We start from the raw sequence: 23,496 nt of genomic DNA, 5'->3' as shown, positions 1-23,496 counted from the left end.
AACCTAAATATTATATTTCAGTCAAATCAACCAAAAAAGGTAATTTCACATTCTACTTGTAATTCTATTATGAAATATAATTTAAGATTTGGCAAACTAAATTCCTCCTAAAGAGTGTTAAATATGAAGTCAACAATCTCTTGGCTCAATCACAAAAGCATTATGTTATAGGCACGAGAGTTCGAGTTCGATCTCCATTCTCCTCCTTTAATTATAAGAAAAAAAAAGTGTTGAATATTTAAAAGTGGATTGTCAAGTGATATCTAACTTAACAAGAAGATTTGCCAATACCTACTCCACTAATTAAGGAAAAGGAAAAGTTGTTACTTAAGCTTACCAATCAAGCAACTCATTTGGACAGTCAGGCAATTCCTTATCCTATGGAATAGACTCCTACATTCTCAAGTCTCTTTTTTCTTGAACCTTTACTTGAGTTTGGAAGTATGTTTTAGAATATAAAATTTAATTTAATATTTGAATTTAATATTAATAAACTTAAAACACATAAAAAAAGGTCACTAAACAAATCTCATTCAAGATATTGAATTTTGGAGAGATCCAAACATGAATTATTATAACTAAATAGGATAAATTCTAAAATCATTCGTGTGTGTAATCTAATACAAAAACTTCGACTTAATGCAATTGTATACATGAAAAATTAAGATAGGAATAGCATGATAGCTTTCCCCATAACATATCCGAAACATAAACGAAAAACAGTATTTTTTCCCCTCAGCAGATAACATTCATCACTTATCAGTAAACAATGAAGACGGTCAATTTGACCATTTTGATTCTCTAGTTCAAAAGTGTATACCATGTATAATTCCAAATCATATTGATCACCCATAGTGAATGGAAAAAAAATGCATCTAAGCTATGAGTCGGAACTTCAAGTGTTGTTAACAAGGTCAGCGCCACTAACATATCTAGCAACAAACGATATTAACCGGAATGGAGCACCGATAAGGGGTGCATCGGTGAGGGGCACCGCATTTTCTTCAGTTCCAGTGGCCTGGGACTCCAAATCCCTTACATCGGTATCATCCAGAGGGATTTGTACAATTTCCCCCAAGTCCTTGGATTCTACATTTTGTGGAAGAGGGGCAGCAGGTTGCCCATCCACATTCTCACTTTCAATTTTGCCGTTCGTAATTGGAGAAGCCTCAAGAGAATCCAACTTCGGAACCAGTATAGAGCCATTCTCAAGAGATCGAGGCACAGAATTAGTCGTGTCAATGACCTTTGAATGTTCTGCTGCCTTACTTTGTTGCTCAAGCATAGCATACAACACATTCACCTGCCACAGAGTTGGGCAAATTCACATGTATAATATATTGGCCCTAAAAGGAAAACTAGTAGCAAAAATTAAATTAGAGTAGTGTTGCAGGCTAAAAGGCACCTTCTCAACATGCTCAGCGTTCTCCATCATCAGTTTGTCGACAAACACATTTGCTGCTTCAATCTGAGATTTCAGGTCCTCATTGCCAGCAGCTTGCTACATTAGAGAAAACTAGTCAGATACATTGTTCTCTTCCTAAATTTCTTCAGAGACATAAACAGTGTACGTTATAACCTTTAATTGCTCAGTAGATCACAAGTAATTAACTGCTTAAGGATTTGCATATTTCTGAATAACTTCAATATGTGAAAATTAAAACCAACTTTTACAGAGGAAACCTTGCACGATAGCAAACAAAATTGAGCCAAACCCAAATATATCTTGTGAATTCTCATATATGGCGAAACTAGCAAAATTTCGTTCGACTAGAAACAGAATAGCCAAGGCACTAGAGAAAAGGGGAGCAAAAATGAAGTTAAAGGAAGCGAACCTTTTCGACGTCTTCTGATTGGGAATCGGAGTTACTGTTCCTCTCAAGGTTTTGACTATGTAACTGCATGCTAGATATATTTTCAGTGAGCTGCTGATTTTCTTGCAAAAGACTGTTCCTGGATTCCTCCAACTCAACCACCTGCCAAGCTTTGTTTTAATTTTCCACATCAGAAAAAAAGAGTTGCACTGAAAAATGGTTTTGAATTTTCTGCAGCCCATAGTCGTTGATACTAACAATTGAGAATAAACTTATTGTCAAGCAAATATGGGATTGATTGATCACACCACAGAGTCTAATAACCAGCTAAAAAGAAAAAAACAGAAGCAACTAAAGTACAAGGGTGAAGATACTGTACCTGCATTTTTAGTCTTGTAATATCACGATTAAGGCTAGAAATTGCTTCTTTCGTGGAACTCTATAAGCAGTGAACATTTAAATTAGAAGAACAAAAACTGATGCTATTATGTTTTAATGATTCAGATATATATACAGAAGATGAAAATGAATGGACTTTTGTTGTAAATAAAAGAACCTAGAGAAAGATTCAAAAAGGAAATTATGTTATAAAAAGTCTGACACGGTCCATAATTCATTTCAATCTCAGATTCTTACACCTGAAAATTCACCACTCCCAGGAAAAACCATTAATGCAGATCAAACAAAGGCAAGATCCCAGGCTCTTACTTCCAACAGATCACCATCTTCCAGTAAAATGCATTATTGACAAATATAATAAGAGCAAAATTGACTACCTGTGTCACAATCCAAGACTCTTTCTCTTTCTCTAGCTGTCGAACATTTTCTTCCAAGGTTGCCTGCGCATATTACCCAGCTTTTTTTATTTAAGATTCCAAATCACAAAGTTGTAGGAATAACTACATGGTTAGGCAAGCAACGGAAAGGCATATACCCATAAAGGATGCAAAACTAGAAAACACAGGCATAAAACAACTAATCATGACAGCCAAAAAACTAATATGAGAAAATTTACCCCTTTCAGATGCAGACCAGCTTTTTCATCCCGCAACTGACTGATTTTCTCTTCCAAGCTGGCCTGCAGATTTGAATGACATCACAAAATATCCAAAAATCCTTCAAACAACAATGCTAAAGATACAAATACAAGGATAGCTGTCATCCTTATGCAATGATCTATGAACCTAAATTACCTTTTCTTGAAACCAGAATTCTTTTTCGTTCTGTAATCCTACAATATTGATCCCTAAACCAGCCTGTAAATCATCTTGTTAAGTATGAAGGGAAACAAGAACAACGGAAATAAGAACATTTACAGAAAAATCAAGAAATTGGTAGTCATGCATTCTACCCAAAACCATGTGTATGAGAATACATATTAACTTCAGAATGTTCTATATAGTAGCAAAAAAGAAAAGGGAGAAAATTTCAGTATGTTACCACTTTCTGCACATGTAATTCTCTTTCATATTGCAATTGTTGGATTGCCGCCTCTAAAGAAGCCTGCAAGAAGATAGAGGGTTACTTTGTGCTTCAACAAAGAAAAGTTTAAACTACAGCTGTTTTTTTTTTCTTTTTTTGTATGAAGACTAGCAGTTAGAAAAAGGTAAAGCCATCCTTTATGTATGAAAAGTTCACATAATTTTAACAGCTAAAACCTGCATACATTCACAACAAAGAGAGTCGCTCATGCTTCACGGGGAAAGAATCACAACAAATGTCATAACATGACCAAACTAGACAACAGTTCTCTTTTACACATAGTTACACGCATATACACACACATATTATATATATGAGTGCAATTTCAGGGAAAAGGTTTCAGCTGATACTCGCGATTAGATTCGTAAAAAGTTACCTCTTTCTTTAGGTGGGAATCAAACTCATTTCTTAACTGATTGATTGTCTCTTCCAACAAAGCCTGTATAACGCAAATGCTTAAGCAAGAAAAATAAATACAAAAATAAAAGAAAAGAGAGGGACTTCATAACAGAAATAAAATATAGAAGAAAAAAGAACCGCATTTTCTTGTTTAAACAAATAACAAGATAGATTGCTTATTTCTTCCGTAATAAAATAAACCTTTTTCTGTAGGTGTGATTCATTTTCATGTTGTAAGTGTTGAATTCTCTCTTGCAAAGTAGCCTGTAGGAATGTGACAAGTTAGGCTGTGTTATTGATAACAATCAAAATGAAGGCAAAGAAACAAATTAAAACACGCAGGTAACAAGAATAGGTGCTTGTCTATTACCACAAATACATGACTCAATGTTACCTCTTTCTGTACATGTAACTCATTCTCCTTTTGTAGTTCTTTAATCATCTCTTCCGCAGAGTTCTGTAAGAAGAAAACAACATACTACTGACTCAACAACAATACATGGTCAATATATCACAACATTACAACTCCTGAAGATGAAGAAGCTTATGTTATGGAAATCGTTATTCTTAGCAAATTTCAAACGAGAGGAGATGCATAGCAAATTAGCAATCTCAAATTTGAATATGAACCGATTGCAATACAAATGAAATTTGGATTATCATTTTTCGTTCCGTAATTTTAAAAAAATAAAGGAAAAATGAATTGCGGATAATAATCAAAGGCAAAGCATTAACTAAGATTAGGATTCACTAACGGGAAGAGCGCCATTAGGTTGATGAGTATCCAGATCCAGAGCATTTCCGCTGTTTTGGCCATTCGTAACGTTATTATTCTGAATCTGATCTACGTCTTCTTCGGTGGCTTTGCCCTGCTTGTTTTTCTTCTTCTTGTTTCTCTTCTTCTTCTTCTCCTCCTCCATTTCCCCCTTTTAGACTCGATCCAATGAAGAAAAGTTTTTAACTTTTTAGAGGGAAAACAAAAATTATTACCAAGGATGATGGAATTCGATTGGGGATACTTCTTTTTTGTCTTCACTCGTTTAGGGATTTCAATCGCGCTTCCCCTCTTTTAATTAGGAATACAAAAAATAATATTATATTTATATTTTGGTTTAAATTTTCCACAAGTCCCTGTATTCTTGCAAAATCTAAAATCTAATTCTTATATTTTATTTTTAAATATTTAGTCCTGTAATGATTAAATAACCTTAATTAAGCGGATAGCAGAGCAGACACCATCTAAATTCTTTTCCCCTTTAATCAGTCAAATTTTACCATTATAAATACGCTTAATACAAAAATTCCCCTTTAAATTATACTCCTGTCAACTATGACCAATGATGATGTGACCTAAACACCAACTAAATGACAAAAAAAATGTAAGTATAGAAATAAATAATTATATTAATCCAATATAGAAATAAATGTAAGTATTTAATTGTTTAAATGTGTATAATTGAATAAAAATCAAAATTTCATATGTACATATGAACCACAATTCAATTTTTATGTGTATAATTGCACCAAAACAAAATTTATATATCAATTTGTATATTAGAACAAAATTTCGATAGTTATCCCTTTTTTAAATTAATATATATGAAAAAATGTGAATAAACTTGAGATGTCCCTTTATTATAGCAACTTGATTAAAATAATTCCTCTATTATTAAATGAATAAATTTAGTCATTGTACTATTACAAAAAATAAAAAAAGACCAAATTAGAATTCAATTAACATTTATTGTATAAAAATATCATTTACGATTTCAAGGAGTTAATATTTTTAAAGTTTTTATGATTATGTAAAAGAAATATTTTGTTTAGAATTAAATTGCAATTAAGAAAAAAATTTCAAGATATTTTTTTATACATTTAATGTTTACTTGTTTACAATTTAGACTTATTTAATTCTTTTTAATAATATAAAGACTAAATTAATATATTTAATAATAGACAATCATATAATTCAACAACTTTCTAAATACTTTAACCAATAAAATAGCCAACTAAACACAATACAATGAAAGTGGAGACCTATGCATATCAAGACACTCCTATAAAAAAAACTTTTTTTTTGAAAATATTTAGTCAGAGAAATAATAAAAATTTCATTAAAAACCCCATTTTTAACCTTTAGCCTTTTTTTTTTGCAAAAAATCCCTTTATTTTTATTTATTTATTAGATAAACTATTAAAATAGTCAATTTTATTTAGTTCAAGTTATATTTTAGTTGAACATTTTAATTACTTATGTTATCGCGTTATAATATTTTAATTACTGAGCCGTTAATTTCTGTTAACAGTGTAATGGTAAACTGACGTGGCATGTTACATCATCATTTTAAACAAAAATTTTAGGTTATTATGTAATTGGTTTCCATATTTGTTTGTTTTGATCAATTTAATTTTTTTATTTTATATTCTTTTAACTTTTTTTTTCTTTTACTTTCCATTCTTTTGTGCTTCTCCTTTTGTTTTTCCCTTTTTAACGTAGCTTTTCTATATTTTTCATTTCTTTAGCAAATGAAAAACATATAAAAAATACATTAAAAGGAATGAAGAACTGAGAAAAATAGAGAGAAATAAAAAAATGAAAAAAATAAAATAAATAAAGTTAAAAGAACATAAAAAAATTGCTCAATGAAAAAAATATAAGGATCAATTGTAAAATTTAACCTAAAATTTTTATTTAAAATGACGATTTGATGTGCCATATTAGTATATCGTTATATGATTAACTATAATTAATGGCTCGATAATTAAAATATAATCTAGTTTACCTTATTTATTTTATAAAAAAATACTCCTGTCCAAATAAAAGGGTTAAGTACAAACTTTGAAGCGTTACTTTTAAGTTTCGAGCTTTGAAGTGCAGAATCAAAGGATTGTGGGTGGAGAAGAAGCGGTGACGGATCTAACTTGGAACTCCCTTTCTCTTCTTACCGCTATTCCCGACCTATCTCTAACCCCCTCAATTTCTCTCAGGTATTTTTATTTTAATTACATCTCCTTCCCTATCTTCGAGCTTTCTCTTCGCTCTCAATTCCATATGTTTTTCATTTACGATATGTTTTTTCCCCTTGAGTCTCCAATCCAGGTAGATATTCCTTGTGTTCAAGCGTCTTCATGGCTTCAAAGCGGATTTTGAAAGAACTTAAGGATTTGCAGAAGGATCCACCAACTTCCTGTAGTGCAGGTACCCATTCTCAATTTTATATTTAATTCTTAATTTTAAGCCCTCTTAGTAATAATTTCATCGATCCCTTATTTTTCTCTTGTTTGGGTATCTTGCAATGCTCAGATTTATGTGCTGTGTTATGGGTTATCAGACTTCCTTTACTATCCCCCCCCCCCAATTGCGTCGTTAGTTTTAGCGTATGAATGAATTGATTAAATTCCAAATAAGCTTATGCGTTTTTTTGGTAAGGTGAGTAGAGGTTACAACATACTACCAAAACCGTAGAGAGATGTTAGAGAGCAGACTAAGTGCGGGTGGCAGGTGGTGGTGATGGATGCAATGATGAGAATTAGGTGGTTTAGATCCATCACCACTGCACTTATTTTCTTGAGTCTGTTCCGATCTTCCTCTCCGCCATCTCTCCACAACATCTCTTTTTTGCTAGATTATAACGTCTCCTTACCTTACGAAAAGAACCCCATACAAAGTGTATTTTGCTTTTATATTTATGTATTTGCATACACAAGTTTCCTTTCATCTGTTCTGGCTGCTTATCTCTGAAGTATTTTTTTAAAGAATGCATGGGGTGTCTGTCTCTGTTCACTTCTTCTCCGGCACAATTGTAATGCAATTGGGAAGCTTTTGTGCTGTTCTCATATTAGAATTACTTGATCAAGATCAGACCATGATGAGTTTCTTTTAATCTGGTTAGAAAATAGAGCTTGTGCTGATTGTTGGTCAAATTATGGTTACCGTTCTTAGTCCTATACTTGGTTTGAGCATATAGTTCTTGTAGTTTAATTTTTTCCTTTTTACTATTATTAATGTTTTGTCTTAGTCCAAATCACTAATGCCGTTAAAAAATTCCATCAAACAACTAGGTGAAAATTTTAAAAGAAGTCCAAATCATTAGGTTGAGCTGGAATTCTTTTTAAATGGCAAACTTTTTAAAGGTGTTAGTGATTCGAACTAAGGAATAACATTAATAACAGTAGGAGGACCAAATTATGCCCAATTACAGGGACTAAGTTTCTAAACTCAGTATAGTATAAGGATGAAAACCATAAATTTGACTGTTGATTCTTGGGTATAGTTAAGTCGTATTTAAGCCCTAAACCTCTCCAAGGTTGGACTTGCTTGGGGAGTTGGAGGATTATGATTCATTGGCATTTTCACTAATTATTGTCTGTGCATGGACTTGTGAATCTTACCCGTATAAGCGTATGAGAATGCATTCTTCCTTTTCCTTTAATTAATGGAAGGATAAATGTTAATGGTCATGTGCATCAGTGAATGTCATTTAGTGGTAACCTTTTAGTGCTTTGCATTGTTTTGTAATAGGTCCTGTAGCAGAAGACATGTTTCATTGGCAAGCAACAATTATGGGCCCCTCCGATAGCCCTTTTGCAGGAGGTGTGTTTTTGGTTAATATTCATTTTCCTCCGGATTATCCATTCAAGCCTCCTAAGGTAATATATTGCACCCCTTTGTGATATGTGTGAAAAAGGCTGTTTTTAGTTATGATATACTCTTTTAATGGATAATGCTGGATAATGCTGATTTTGTTGTTTAGGTTGCATTTAGGACCAAGGTCTTCCATCCAAACATCAACAGCAATGGGAGCATTTGTCTTGATATCCTAAAAGAACAGTGGAGCCCTGCACTGACCATTTCCAAGGTTTGACCATAACCCAGTTAATATTATGGTAATTCTATTACATTATAGTGTCCTAAATCTCTGTTTTGGCTGGCTATGGCTTGCTTTTCTTCCATGCATGGCCACAGCATTTTCTTAAATGGCACTGTTAAACAGTTTTGTTCTTCAATGCGTAAAATGAGGCTTATACCACTTTCAATGACAAACAATTCTGTTAGTACTACTATTCGTTTCTGTTGCTGCTTATTGGAATTTTAAGTCTATTTAAACAAAAATCAACAGATTTCGACTCAAAATAGGTATGCATTGTGGAAAAACTAACTTGAGTGGTGATCAGGTTCTGCTTTCTATTTGCTCGTTGTTGACGGATCCAAACCCTGATGATCCGCTTGTTCCAGAGATTGCTCACATGTACAAGACTGATCGGGCCAAGTACGAAGCTACTGCACGCAGCTGGACCCAGAAGTATGCAATGGGTTGATGATGATGATGGTGGTGGTTAGTGTGTAATATACCTATGGGTTTTGTATGTCGTCAAATGTTTTACCTTTAGCAGGCATGTTTTCTTAAAGGGAACTTGTCATTGTGTTTTCATACTTTGGATCAGTGTTGAAATATTGTCTTCGGTCCACTCTACTCCTAAAGTGCGTACTGAATGGTCTGACTATTGTTATAAGAGATATATGCCACCGTTCCTTTGCTTCTTTTATGAAAGCATTTCGTCTCGAATTGATTTTAAAATTAGGAGTATGGGGGCTTGAGTGGAGTCTTTATGGATAATATTAGACTTGATTAGAAAAAGAAAATGGACAAATATACAAGGGACAACGACATGCTTGAAAAACCGAACCGGTGGATTTTGAGTCAACCGTTGAATTAAGCGGTTCAATATTTTTAAATATTTGAAAACAAATTTTAAGGACGGTTAAGAAAAAAATTATGTTATGAAAAATTAAAGAATGAAAACGAATCAAAATAAAATGAAAATGTTCAAATTTTCAATACTAAATTTAAAATTAATTAAAACAAAGAATCTGTTTCTGTTGGGTTTCCTTTAAGGTTTTTGATTGATTCAACTATCAAATTAGTCGATTCTGGATTAATGCAACCTTTGACCTCTCTAGCGATCTCTTGGACATCCTTTTTGACTGGTAATTGAGAAGAAAGAAAAAAACGTGTCACAGAACATGAAAAATGAGACATGAGAAGGATTATAACAACAATACAGAAAGAATCAGCTACAGGTAAAAATACCATAGTATCTCAGATTGTATTTTAGTCCCTCTAATTGAAAACTAAGCAAGATATTTCCTCCCGTTACTTATTGCTGATAAGTTGGTGATTTAACATTTTAAATACTGATGTAGATTAAATGAAATGAAAAATTAAAGATGAGATGAATTTTTAATTACTTATTATTATTTTTAATTAACAGAAAAATAAATCTTCAAATAAAAAAAATTCCTTCAAAACACTAACCAAATTACCCCCCCCCAATTTTCATAACTAACAGGTTGATTTGCTGATTTTTCAAGTAAAATGGCTAAAATGCAATTCGGGTATAGTACAGGGACTATTATGATATTTTTACCCTACAAAGCAGAATATTTATAAAAAAATAAAGTTTGGTGGGGGCATATAAGTAATTTGGACACGACCCTATCTGTGTTCCCACCTCCCAGTCCGACCTCCCCTTTTCGATTGTTTGGGGTTTAAATTTTGCTTATATTCTTATCTTATTTCACAAATTTCTAGAAAATTGTTGAAAAAAAATTTTAACCCAAATCTTTGATCTTTCTGCTTGCAATTAGGATCAAGCGCTTCAGTTTTTTTATTTTTTATCGTAAGTTAAACTAACTGCTTATTTTTTTGTTCTTCCTTAATATGCTTTTTCTCCCAATTTGTTTTCATTGACTTCATGGTTGAAATGGAAAAAAGAATTGGTTTTTGGTTTAAAGAATTAAAGCTTAAGGATTTTCAGGAGTTAAGTACCAAAAATATCTGCCATGTCAGAGCTATATTGGAATCGTTGACTATTTGCTCAATTGAATTTCATTTATGGAGATTTTGTTTTTGCTTTATGACAATGATTTCATAGAGAAAAAAGCAGCATGTGTTGATTTTTGGGTATTCATCAATTTTCTGAGCTTGGAGACTATTATTAACTTTCTAAATCTAGAGATGAACTTTAAGTTGTTTCTTGTTCTTGAAAGCTGATAAACTGTAAATGCTAATGAGTTGTTAATATTGATATCCCCAGCATTTCCTATCATATTACGATTAATTATTGGTGGTGATGACTTTTTGTTATGAGGGTTACTGTGAATGAATTGATAGTTAAGTTGCTTTTTTCTGCCATGGACTTAGTTTATAATTTCTGGACTTTTGATATTCTCCCATTTTCAGGGTGCTGGTTCATTGCGGCAACAGGCATTTTTGGCAGTTTAGAAAATATGGGACTATGCTTCTCTAAGGTAAGCATTTAAGTCCCCATGTGCTAGCTTTTAGGTGGTTAATTTTAAATATGTTCATAGGGTCGGCAATCAACCGGCTCACCACCTTCGCTAAGTTTGCTATATTAGGATGCAGTACTAAGTTTAAAGAATGACCTCTACGGGTGCAATCTTTTTCTGCCCTTTGCTTTGAAGGGTGATTTTTTTGTTATTGTTCCTTTTCTTGGCTTTATTGTTTTTAATATTTTCTCTTTAGTACTTGAGTTATGAATGTTGTAACATATCTAATCAGATAATTTTCCTGGCCATAAGCTAATGGCTCTTTAATTAAAGAAACTACGAAAATCTGAAAGATTTTAAAATTGAAGTTTGCTGATATTTTACTTCCATTATTGGATGTGTGAGTTGGTTTTGAGGTAAAGGCTCAGTGAAGAGTACACGTTTTCATGTAGCAAGGGGATTTTGTTCCTTCTTATGTTATGGTGTTTGTTGCAACCTCTTCATGATAATAATGGACCATAAATTGATTTTTTTGATATTGTTTTTTTTTTCAGCTGTTTAATATATGAATATATCTTGTACTTTTTAAGGAACCGGCTTTCTAACTTCGTTCTTGGTGCACTATATATCTTTTACTTTTTAAATGCTACTGTCTTGTCATGGGGAATATGGTATGATGAGTCAAATGGTAGCGGTTTTGTTACCGACATGATATCTTAAATAACAAAGATCATGGTTTAGTCTTTACTTACCTTTCCTGTTTCGACATTTATTGCACAATCTTTCATGGGTTTTTTCATTTCTGCCTTGTTAAAGTTTGTAGGAGTAGAATTTATGATGCCTGTGATACTTGTAGGGTAACCGAGCTGATTCCGACCAGCATGTTGAGTTTGTTGGTGGAAACGTGCAACCTGTTACTTCCAAAGAGGATTGGGATCAAAAGTTGTCTGAAGCAAAGAGAGATGGCAAGATTGTGAGTTTCTTTTCACTTTCTATTGTGCTCTTACACATGAAAAATTCTGTATGTGAGTATCTACATCTATGGTTGTGCGGCCATGAAAATCTCCCCTAGAGAACTTATCAACAATAATTTAGTCTTTATGGATGGTTCATTCATCCTTGTAATATGCAATATGTGTTTACTCGAAAATCTGTCATGTCTTTACGATTGCCTTTGATTTATCTTACATCTGAATCCCATGATTTATTAGGTAATTGCAAACTTCAGTGCAGCATGGTGTGGACCTTGTAGAATGCTCGCACCATTTTATTGCGAGCTCTCAGAGAAGCATCCTTCTCTGATGTTCTTGTTGGTAGATGTCGATGAACTAACTATAAGTACAGATACGTATAATGTAACATTTATATACATTTTTGTATTATTGTTTAATTTATTTCGTGCGACAAGTGAACATATAGAAAAAGAATCTAGGCATATATGAATGGTGGTCATACACTCAAAAGTGAATTAGGGTTTATACGACGGAGAACATCAAATCAATGGGTCTCCCTATGAATAGAGCGGTGAAATGAAAATAGAAATGGATGTGTGATGCAGGAATTCAGCAGCTCGTGGGATATACAAGCGACCCCAACGTTCTTCTTTCTTAAAGACGGGCAGCAAATCGACAAGCTTGTTGGAGCAAACAAGCCGGAGTTGCAGAAGAAGATTACTGCCGTTTTAGATTCTGTGAAGTGAAATTGTGATGGTTGCTGTTTCATAATGTAATCAGTGAAGATTTTCTTCTTTTAATTTTTGATGTTATGAGCTTAAGCTGCTTGTTTATGTATACATGCATATGTGATATATCTGATATTTGTATATGTATAAGGTGTTTTTTTTCTCCCTTTCTTTTGCAATGCCTTTTATTGTCCTTGTAAGAATGAATTAATGGTTGATGTAACTCTGCTTATGGTTGCATGACATTCATCCAAAATCCAAAAGTTGTTTTCATGCTTTTTTATTTTAAATAAATCACAAAATTACGGATAAATTTTGATTCAATATGCAGATGTGATCACTTATTAAGACCACTAAACAATAGAGATGTTCATGAGTTGATTGAACTTAGGCATGATATTAGCCGAAGTTTAGTTTAGTTCAAAATATGGATCTAAAATTTTACCTCAAATCTTTTTAAAAAATATTTATAATATTTTTAATTTAATATTTAATAATTTTAAATATATATTTATTTATTAAATTTTTATATATAGTCATATTAACATTTTTTTAATGTTTACACTATAATAATATATAATATAATCATAAAATTATTTTTTTATATATTATAAAATATTATAAATTAAAAAAAATAGCCAAGGTTGGACTCAGACCTTAAATATTAAAATCTGAGTTCAACTCATATTTTAAATGGATCAAATTTTTATTCAATTTTATTTTTTAAGTCTAATATTTTTACTTCAATCTTTTAAATTTTAGGTAAATTTTCAAACTTAGACCAATAACCTGACCCATGAACAGATGTAGTAAGATGGTTGGATAAGGTTGTGCTAAAATAATAATAATCATAATTGAAATCGCAAGTTAAATTTAAAACTTACTTGAAAATGATAATATATTATAGTAGCAGTGCAGACAGTTTCTAGTTTTATGAAAAAGAAGATTATATTATATTAAAATAAAATAATAAAGAAGAAAGTCCCAAGTTGGGTGCAATATAGCAGAGGCCATTTATTTGGTTCAGCTGTCACCCTTCTCCTTTTCCTATAGCTTTTTAGCGCGTTTAGTGCAGCAATTAGGAAACGCACCCATCACCCATTTAACCACCCTGCCCTCCTTCACCGGATCCGTGTGGACCCTAACTAAAACATCATAAAATTCCAAACCCTATTCTTTAAATTCACATTTTTTGATTTGAAGGAAATATCACTTTCAACCTTAATCTTTGCGTTTTTTATATAAAATTATATAAGTTAGAAATGGCCGATTATACAGAACAAAAGTCATATATATACACGTTCTGCCAGCTAGCTAGCCGATACATATCCTAATATTCTTTCCCATTTAAAATATTTCAACTAATAAATCAATTTTGTCATCGTCATGTCATGGACTGTGCCTATTCCAATGAAACTTCAACAACAATAACCCTACTCACATGGGGTCATATAATCTTGGCTTACCCTTTAGGCTCTCTTTTTCAAGAATCAATAAAACAGGGGAGCAATGGAGTTTAAGGGAAACTTTGTTTTATGTATATGTTTAATGAAGACAATGATACACAATCACATATTACAAAACATATCCAGTGAAAAGGGGTAATAAATGTACGCTATATTAGATAAAAGAAAAATGAATACAAACAAAGTGAAACAAATTTTGATTCCAATGATGTCACAAAATAATAACAGCAAGCGTTATTGGCTTACTGGTTTTGATCTGTTGGCTACTCAGTTCTGGCCATTTGCGTCGCTTTAACGCCCTTTAGGGTTCATTATCTGTGAGAAAACAGCACTGGGTGTTAACCCGTCGGAGTCTTCACTAGCGAGGCTGCGACCACCGATGCTCATGCTCATACTTGTACTCATCCCACTACTCCTTGAATCTGTTACAGTACCATCAAAACCAGGGGATACATCTTTCTTGCCTTTACAGGTTATGTCATAGGTTCCTTCCTCGATATCTATTGCATCGATTCCCTTGCCACTCTCTTCTGCACTCTCTTGTAGCTGTAAAGCGAATTCCAAGTTCCACAGCACATCGCCCATCGATGGCCTCTCGATACCCTGGTCGGCCACACACTTCATTGCGGTCTCAGCAAACTTTTTGAAGCATTCTGGTGCTATCTTTCCTTTGAGATAAGGATCCATGATCTGATCAAGGATGCCTTTCTTGTGACAATGTGCAGCCCACTCTGCAAGGCTCACTTGCTCCTTTGGCAATGTAGGATTCAATGCTGGACGAGCACAAAGGATCTCGAACAAGACGACCCCGAATGAGTAAACATCGGACTTATCGGTTAGCTGTTGCCGCCTGAAATACTCGGGATCCAAATAACCAAAACTACCCTTTACGACGGTGCTCACGTGAGTATGATCCAATGTAGGGCCAGTTTTTGATAACCCGAAATCAGAAACTTTTGCTACCCACTTCTCATCTAACAGAATATTTGTTGTCTTCACATCTCGGTGAATAATAGTGTGTTTGGCACCGGTGTGGAGGTAGTGCAAACCACGAGCCGCCCCAATGCATATTTCAAGCCTTTGCTTCCATGGAAGAGGAGGCTTTTGTGTTTTGTATAGATGTTCACGCAGAGTTCCGTAAGCCATATAGTCGTAAACTAGGATCATTTCACAGTTCTCTTCACAGTAACCGATCAACGAAACAAGGTGGCGGTGTCGGAGCTTGGAAAGCATTTCGATTTCAGTCTGGAACTCATGCACACCTTGCTCAGATAACGGGTTGCCCCGCTTGATCGCAACTTTAGTAGTCCCACCATCAATTTCACCTTTGTAAACTTTACCAAAGCCTCCCACCCCAAGGACTAAAGCCTCATCGAAGTTCTTTGTGGCAGCCTTGATCTCAGCAAACGAGAAGTGGCGACAAAGGTTCGAAGGCAAGGAAGACGCATAGCTCCCCGTGGTATTTGTCTTTGCTGAACCTGCAGAGTGTGAATTCCCATACAATGAAAGAGGAAGCCATCCCGAAGGGCCATCACTTGTGCTTGAATCCTTCCCCCGTCTTCGACGACGTGCAGCACCAACAACACAGAAACCGATTACAAGCAATAGGATGACCCCACCACTGACTCCCCCAGCGATGATAGCTGTCTGGTTCTTTGTACGACCTGAATGTGACGGCAAAGCCAATGACGGGTCCACTATATCCTGTTTCGGACCAGGGATCGGATTAGTCCCTGCAAGGTTGTTGTTCAAATCATTGATCTTGAATATCTCCACACCATTCAAGATTGCATCATAATATTGAGGCTTATCAGTCTCGTTTGGATGCAGTGCAAGCCAAAGATCCTGCTGAGAATTGCTTCCTGGAACCACCACAACGTAATCCCTATACACGGGAACATCAACTTGTTCCACCGCGGCAATCACATCAAACCCTAACTCAGCAGTTTGATTGTTGATGAAAATATTAAACACTCTCTGATTAATCTTAGTGATATTATCAGTGAACTCACAAAAATGTAACCTCACCAAGTAAGAAAACCCAGAATCAATACTGAATAACCAGGTTAAATTATAGTTATCGTTTATTGGAGCATTCGGTCCCATCGATCTAGCCGTGGTGTAAACACTTACAGGAGCAGTATATGTAGCCATGGTCCCATAATCAATGGTGACATTTGGATCAGCAGCTGCTGAAACACCAAAGGCTGCCCCAAAAAGGTATGGCTGATCATCGTACCAAGACCGGAAAAGACCCGTATCACCGGAAGGGGAGATATCGCTTCCACCGACGTTTAGCCTATAAACATTCTCGAGGGCTGTGGTGTTATCAATGGTCAACGGAGCTTGTTGACCCACAATTGGTACACCATCGGAGTTACTGTATAGATCAGGCATCGACAGTACTTCAATCCCATTCACAAAGGCGTAGGCGTTTGATGGGGTGGAAGAGGGACTAAACGTTAAGTTCAAATGGTCGCCGTCGACATTAATAGAGTATTCCTTGATAACAAAGGCATAGTTCAAAGCTTCACTCGTTTGAGCAGCACTGAAATTCTTGAGGAGAGTGTAGGAACCGGAAGTGACCGAGAACAGAGCGTTGGTTGCGTTTTGACCGTCGTAGGAATTAGCGTAGAAGTACAACCGGACAAACTTCCGGCCGGATACAACCGGGAAACTGTAGGTGAAGTTGGAGTGAAAAACACGGGCCGTCATGTATGGAACTTCGGGTACTGCCGGATCTTGCGAGGCGGCTGGGGAGGTGACGGATTTTTCAGTTCCGGTGAGGAACTTGGACCCGACATCCGGTGTCCATTTCCGATTATCGTTATCGGATAGGTCAGATTTTTCACCGCAATTTAAGAGAATTTTTTCGGTTGGGACATAGTCAGCAGCTAAAACGAGGTGAAAGAAAAGCAACAAGGAGGCGAAAACGGAAACAAGCTTGGGAAAGGATTGTGTAGCAACTGAGTTCTTCATGGACTCAGTACGAGATCCAGGGAAAGAAAAAAAGATTCGATATTTAAGAACAAATGAAAAAAAAAACCAAAGGAAACCCAGGATTTCTTAGCTAGAAAAGACCAAAGATTTGGGAGATTCAAAGCTAGCTGAAGAACAATAAAGAGAAAAACAAAAACAAAAGAGGGGCTTTGAAATAAAATTTACCTTTTTATGGAAGCCTACAACAAGAGAAGAGAAGAGGAAAATGGAGACTATGGCTAGAGAGAGAGAGATGAGGAAAGAAAGAAGGTTTTAGGTTGAAGAAGAAGAAGAAGAAGGTGAACCGCTCTTTCTAGTTTCTAGTTTTAGTTTAATATTTTGTCTGAAATTGATTAATCGATTTAATTATTATTTATGTTCGTTCGTTGCATTATTCAACCTTCAATTAGTAGCTGTCTGTAAGATTGGAAAGGAAAAAGTAGTAGCTGTAAGCAGTAAGTAGGTATGAAAGAGTAAATTGTGTTTTATTGGGTGACTGGCTCACATGATTAAAAAAACACTTTTTTTTAATTTTAAATGTTAATATTATTTTTTGAGTTTTAATTTGTACTATTTTAATCAAATAAATATAATTCAAGAAAATAAAAATCACCATCGTTATTATTCCAATATTTTTCAAATCATGGTACAAAAATGAAGAAGTGAAGACAGAGAAATATGTGGAAAGGACAAAAAAAGCCATAAAAAGACTACCACTACCAATTGATTTGACTTTAGAGATTAGAATAATTGGATGATCAGATGACAGATAGATGAGATTGACGCGTTGCGTTGGTTAACGCGTTTCTGAAATACAAAAAAAAAAAAGTAGTGGATTGCATGAGCTTGGCCGGACTTTTTAATTTTGGGCCCCAATTCGAATATTGCATATGGGAAGGGTGGTCCACTTCCAGGTGAAAAGCCCTACTTGCACCCTGGAATTGTCATACCACCATGGGGGTTCAAACCCTCATTTGCTTCATAATTAAATTAGTGAAATAATTAAAAATTTTGACCAATCAATAATTTTCAAAATGTTAGTGTTCTTTTTCTTTTTTAGTTTAAAACATGACAAAATAATAAATAATACAATGTCAATATTAAATTAAAAACACAATATATTCTTTTCATTGTTATATTTTACTTAAATTTATAAAAAAAAAATTTGATTCCGCCATTCTCTTACATTTTATTGGATCCATTCGATTAATTTCAGTTAATTAGATTTTAATCGAACTATACACACTCCCTTCGTATCATTGCATTTACGCTAGAGATGTGATTGGGTTGAATTTGAATTGAATTTATGTATGATATTAATTTATGATCAAAATCTATTATATGTGAATTAGGGTGTGTATTTAAAAAGTTTATTTCTTTTATTTATTTTTTATCAGGAAAAAGTAGGAATAGAATAAAACAATATTTATGGACATGTAATCCTAATGTGTAAGGGTGTTTAAATTTTGATTAATGCCGAATTAATCGGTCAAACTGATCTAATTCGGTTAATATATCGGTTAATTGATCTAATTTGGTCGGAGGTCAGTTAATAATTTTTTGGAAGTTCGGTTATTGGTTAATTCGATTCAAAATTGAGTAATTAACCGAATTAACAAACTTAATAATTAACAATACAAATTATATGTAGTTTTAATTCCAATAATTCGGTCAAGTGAACATCATCAATCTATTTATTTTGATATGTTTTTTTACTTGTTTTAACCAAAAAAAACAAAGAAAAAAACATATAAATTTCAGTTTGGTTAATTTTTGTTTTGAAAAAGTTTCAACTCGGTTAATGATTAAATGATTAAAATATTCAACTACTCCAGTTAAGATTAGTGGAATTAGATGATTTTGTTATATATACTTACCTTGAAGCATAAAATCTATAAATCAAGTTTTATAAAATTCCGCAGGAAAGAAAAAGAGTTGTTACGTGGCATTACTCTGTTTTGCCAAATGTCATATGGGGGGGAATTATGCCAACTGACGCAACTTTTCAAAATTGCTTCCAAACCTAACTATATATTAGATTATTTAAAGAAATGGGTAAAATTTGATGATTAATCAAAAACCGAAATTTGTATTTGAGAATATTTATTTTTTCATCATCCATGGTCTAGTCGACTACATCTTTTAATTTTAAAACATTAAATATAATATGAATATTAAAATGTATAAAAATCTTAATTATGATTATAAAATACAACATAAATAATTTTTAACTAATCAAAATTTTTATCCCAACTGCAACCATATCATCAAATAAATTTGATCTCTAGTTAATATAAAATAACATTATTCAAAATAATAATTAATATATATAATAAAACTACTAATTATTTTAATAATTTAAATACACTGCTAATAAAAATTTCTTAAATCAAAGTATTTGTAACAAAAAATTGACATATTATAAAATAAATTTCATGTTATTTTGATTTTTCCTTTCCTTTTTCTTAATAGTTAATAAATTAACATGATAATTTGTAGATACAATACGTTATTCAATTATATAAATATATAAATATATTTTTATACATAAAATATTAAGTTACCTATTACATAAATAATTAAAATTTATTATTTAAAAGTAAAATATTTTTTTTATTTTTCGGTTTGTGTAAACTGAACAATTTAGATATAAATAATTTAGTATAAAATTAAATTTTTTATTATATAAATTCATTTAACAAAAGTAAATTATATTTCTTATTTATAGGTATATTGAAAAATTAAAAAGTAAAATATTTTTTTATTTTTCTGTTTGTGGAAACTGAACAATTTAGATATAAATAATTTAGTATAAAATTAAATTTTTTATTATATAAATTCATTTAACAAAAGTAAATCATATTTCTTATTTATAAGTACATTGAAAAATTAAAAAGTAAGTGGCCCATGCAGGTCGCAGGTATTGCATTCAAAAAATAAAACGTAAGTGGCCCATGCAGGTTTCGAACCTGCGATCTTCGCGTTATTAGCACGACGCTCTAACCAACTGAGCTAATAGGCCAGTTGTTAAAGTTTTGTTCAAAAAGTTAAAAGAATGCAAGTGTTTGTAAATATATTTTTACTCTTAGTAGTGATCATATTCTCATGCAATATTTGAACATGGATCACTCGGATCATAACAGAGATATTTTCTTCTTCCTCCAAAACAATGGCATATCGTAACAAGTAATCAAGAAGATCCCAACACATGATGGTAGAGGAGAAACCATGGGAATGATACAAAACTAACAACTGGAAAAATCAAAGCATGCCTTTATAGCAGTGTTCGTTGGTACATTAAGAAATTAAGACGGCCTAATTCTACCACTAGCATCCTCCTTACCCTTTAGAATGACCATGAATGCATCTAAAAGGGTCATGATGAACAAGACAAGCATTACGTAGTTCACATGAATGCCTTCTACAACCAGAAACATACAAAGAAGACAAGTCTCCTGTTTCCCGGAACGATGGGAGGATATGGCAATCACCTAAGATGTGTAACAACTGAGTTATGATTTTGGCACAATCATCCCCCAAACACCTAGTTATCCCTAAGGAAGTCCCTATATAGCATATAAATATGACATTACACTATTATTTAAAATTCAATCCACAAACAAAGATGAACAGAATGTAGCTTCCAAGATGATCAACCTTACACCTTCACCGCATTGACTGACAGATCTCAGGTTCCAACTAACAGAATTTCCAATGGTTGTTGCAGTTTACGCATGTTACATAGGTTGTCATAGGTTCATCTGCACTCCTTGTTTGCATTTGATAGTAAGTGGTCTTGCGTTGACCACAACGCCCACACTTAAATTGATCTGTCGTGGCCTTTGGTGCACCAGCACGTTCACAATCAAACAGAGCCTTGTCTTTAATTTCTTTATTTTCACGTTGCCTCTCATCACTGGCCATTTCCTCTGGGGTCATAGTTATGAGCCTTTCAGGTTTCACTTCGCCCAGAAGAACCTTCCTCCTTAAATCTGGATTCTTTGGATCCTTGATGTTGAACATTATAGATCTGTACTTAAATTTCTGGGCGCCATTTGATTTACCCATCTTCTCAAACATCACAGATTCAACAGATACAGCAACCCGGATAGGGTCACAAGCATTCACTTGATCCAGCATGTCTTCATCAGCCTCGCTGGGAACTTTAGACAAGGCCTCTACAAGAATCTCACGAAATTTGTCACGCAAAGGATCATTACATTTGACCAATGATGTCAACTTCGGAGGGCCAGCGGGCGGCTGATATTGTTTCTTGACATTTGGTGCTTGCCTCTCATCCTTATAAATTGTTTCAATCTTCCCAGCATCTCCTCGGTCTCTCTTGTCAACCATTACAGTGTCTCCATTTGATTCCTTTTTTTCAACTTTGATGGGTTTTACCGAATCACCTTTAGATCTCTCAACCTTCACAGATTCTGTATTGTAGAGTTTTTCAGACTTTACAGCACTTGGCTTAGGAAGTTTCTCAACCTTGACAGCACTAGTGGTGCCATTTTTCTTACTCTTGGTAGTCTCCTCAATAACAATTTTCTTCCACAACTCAAGCAAGTCAGAAGCCACAGTCTTGATTTTCTCTCTAGGATGCTTAGTGAGAGGTCGCAGCTTTTTTCCAACCTGTAATATGCAAGGAATTCAGTTGTTGTTTTTGAAATGTGCATATTCATCAACATAAATAAAACTAGAGACGCAACAACATGAGCAGCAGCAGATGATAATGACTAGGGTAAGACCTACTAACAGAATAAAATATGCCCCCGTTATTCTAAAGCTGTCACCAGTTTTTACCATAAATACAATGATAATCTTCAGTGCCATTGACCAACATCTTCAAGAAGTTATAACTAAACTACAACTACCTGCAATAATAGTTGTAATAGTTGGAAATCTTATGACTTGTTCATGTACCAAAATTGCCTTTTTCATGTTAGTGTGCGACAGAATACATTTTTTCTCATGATAACTCTACATATATAAAATAAATTAAATAACACAGCTACTCTAATTCATGAATAATTTAAAAAATTACAAAATACAAAAAGCATTTAACATGCTTGATTGGGAAGAAAATGAGATGCTAAATATGTGGATGGGAAATGAAGGAGAGAAACACTTTTAACTTGCTTTGTAAGAAAGAAAAGTGATAAAAAAACAAAATGTGATAGGTGGATGGATGGTTGAATATTACCCGCCAACCAAACACAAACAAATTAGGGGTAGGGTAAATGAGGAAGGTATAAGATATATCTATCTGTATGTATATGTTTCCTACATTCTGTTTCTCCTAACTTTCCATATATCCAGCTCTCTATGATTCCTTCCAGTTTGGCAAAAACAGGGGAGTCTTTGACAAAAACATCATACATTTAGGTTTTCCTATATTTAGCACTAGATGCAGTGCAATTTAACTGTCCTAAAAACCTAAAAGGCAGCATTGCCTGACTTCAGATTATTTAAACCTCAAGACATGCGAATCGAAATAAATTCCTCTGAAGTTTGTAATCTCCACTGCTACTATTTAGAATTAATAATCACTAAATTTATCCATTTATCTATTATATGTGTGTGTGTATGTGTGTGTGTGTGTGTGTGTGTGTATGTATTCTTTGCTTCCGCCTAAAGAAAAGATAAAGGTTAATTTCTCAACCAACCGGATAGAAAAATATTTCATAAAAAGGAATATATTTTTCCTCCTAACTTCACTCAAGAAATTTAACCTAGAGACAAATTAAAATCTATCTACCTATCTATCTAAAGATATATATATATGAGATTACTAATCCATCGGAATTAAAAGATGTATATTAATAGGGAGATGAGAGTGAGAAACCTGTGTAGAAACAAGAGTGTCATAAGTGACGGGGAAATCCTTAAGCTGGTTCAAGGCGTCAACGCATCTGGAAACTTCAGGGGCGTTGGAGGAAACGGCGTCGGAGGCGGCCAAATCGGCAGCTTTTTTGGCGGCGTCGAACAAATGCAGCAGCTCCCTCTCCATTTAGGGCAAAGCGGAATAACCTAGAGTTAATCAAAGGTAAAAAGAGATCTAGAGGATTTTATAAGGAATGTTTTTTGACGAGAGAGCGAGAGAAGGAAGAAAAAAAAAAGAAAAGAGAGGCTTTGTTTTGGATCGAATAGTAAATATATGGATAAGGAAGGGGGGTTTTGGTAATAGAACCACATACGGATGAAACGTTGCTGTTATTATTCATCAATGATCAACGATCAGAATTTAATCAAAAGAAATTATCAATGATCACAATGGAATTGACGGCATGTGATGTGTGATCACTGATCGTACTCGTACATAATTCCTGTCAAGCTTCTTTCGTTTCCTTCACTTGGGCTTTTTTCTGGACCTCCTTTGTT

General features: G+C 33.8%; 5 protein-coding genes and 1 non-coding gene across 8 annotated transcripts; 2 read left to right on the top strand and 4 right to left on the bottom strand.

Annotated features, from left to right (window-relative positions):
* Positions 1 to 569: 569 nt before the first annotated feature.
* LOC107941835 (kinesin-like protein KIN-14C) lies at positions 570 to 4,768 on the bottom strand. Of its 2 annotated transcripts, none has more exons than XM_016875457.2 (12): positions 4,451 to 4,768; positions 4,090 to 4,152; positions 3,897 to 3,959; positions 3,673 to 3,735; positions 3,255 to 3,317; positions 3,008 to 3,070; positions 2,830 to 2,892; positions 2,591 to 2,653; positions 2,194 to 2,253; positions 1,836 to 1,976; positions 1,406 to 1,501; positions 570 to 1,303 (listed from the first exon to the last, which is right to left on the bottom strand). In XM_016875457.2, exons 1-12 carry the CDS (start codon positions 4,613 to 4,615, stop codon positions 896 to 898), a joined length of 1,311 nt encoding a protein of 436 aa, XP_016730946.1. In that variant the 5' UTR covers positions 4,616 to 4,768; the 3' UTR covers positions 570 to 895. The 2 variants fall into 2 exon arrangements, with proteins under 2 accessions (XP_016730946.1, XP_016730947.1); XM_016875458.2 differs by having other exon boundaries at positions 4,431 to 4,572.
* A 1,727-nt stretch (positions 4,769 to 6,495) lies between these two features.
* On the top strand, positions 6,496 to 9,247 carry LOC107941836 (ubiquitin-conjugating enzyme E2-17 kDa). Of its 2 annotated transcripts, none has more exons than XM_016875459.2 (5): positions 6,496 to 6,683; positions 6,796 to 6,894; positions 8,218 to 8,345; positions 8,450 to 8,554; positions 8,871 to 9,247. In XM_016875459.2, exons 2-5 carry the CDS (start codon positions 6,825 to 6,827, stop codon positions 9,012 to 9,014), a joined length of 447 nt encoding a protein of 148 aa, XP_016730948.1. In that variant the 5' UTR covers positions 6,496 to 6,683; positions 6,796 to 6,824; the 3' UTR covers positions 9,015 to 9,247. The 2 variants fall into 2 exon arrangements, with proteins under 2 accessions (XP_016730948.1, XP_016730949.1); XM_016875460.2 differs by having other exon boundaries at positions 6,520 to 6,683; positions 6,784 to 6,894.
* Positions 9,248 to 10,177: 930 nt separating this feature from the next.
* Positions 10,178 to 12,833, top strand: LOC107941818 (thioredoxin H-type). The gene is made up of 5 exons (XM_016875438.2): positions 10,178 to 10,376; positions 10,940 to 11,007; positions 11,843 to 11,959; positions 12,198 to 12,320; positions 12,545 to 12,833. Exons 2-5 carry the CDS (start codon positions 10,987 to 10,989, stop codon positions 12,683 to 12,685), a joined length of 402 nt encoding a protein of 133 aa, XP_016730927.1. The 5' UTR covers positions 10,178 to 10,376; positions 10,940 to 10,986; the 3' UTR covers positions 12,686 to 12,833.
* Positions 12,834 to 14,182: 1,349 nt separating this feature from the next.
* Positions 14,183 to 17,632, bottom strand: LOC107941827 (receptor-like protein kinase FERONIA). The gene has a single exon (XM_016875446.2). The coding sequence runs from the start codon at positions 17,110 to 17,112 to the stop codon at positions 14,425 to 14,427; it is 2,688 nt and encodes an 895-aa protein (XP_016730935.1). The 5' UTR covers positions 17,113 to 17,632; the 3' UTR covers positions 14,183 to 14,424.
* A 2,428-nt stretch (positions 17,633 to 20,060) lies between these two features.
* TRNAI-AAU (transfer RNA isoleucine (anticodon AAU)) lies at positions 20,061 to 20,134 on the bottom strand. The gene has a single exon. It is a non-coding gene; the product is annotated as a tRNA-Ile (tRNA).
* A 231-nt stretch (positions 20,135 to 20,365) lies between these two features.
* LOC107941828 (transcription elongation factor TFIIS) lies at positions 20,366 to 23,261 on the bottom strand. The gene is made up of 2 exons (XM_016875447.2): positions 22,961 to 23,261; positions 20,366 to 21,747 (listed from the first exon to the last, which is right to left on the bottom strand). Exons 1-2 carry the CDS (start codon positions 23,123 to 23,125, stop codon positions 20,812 to 20,814), a joined length of 1,101 nt encoding a protein of 366 aa, XP_016730936.1. The 5' UTR covers positions 23,126 to 23,261; the 3' UTR covers positions 20,366 to 20,811.
* Between the last annotated feature and the right edge of the window lie 235 nt (positions 23,262 to 23,496).

The sequence above is a fragment of the Gossypium hirsutum genome, chromosome D09 (assembly GCF_007990345.1).
Source record: "Gossypium hirsutum isolate 1008001.06 chromosome D09, Gossypium_hirsutum_v2.1, whole genome shotgun sequence".
NCBI classification, from domain to species: domain Eukaryota; kingdom Viridiplantae; phylum Streptophyta; class Magnoliopsida; order Malvales; family Malvaceae; genus Gossypium; species Gossypium hirsutum.
This window is presented reverse-complemented; position numbering and strand designations above follow the sequence as displayed.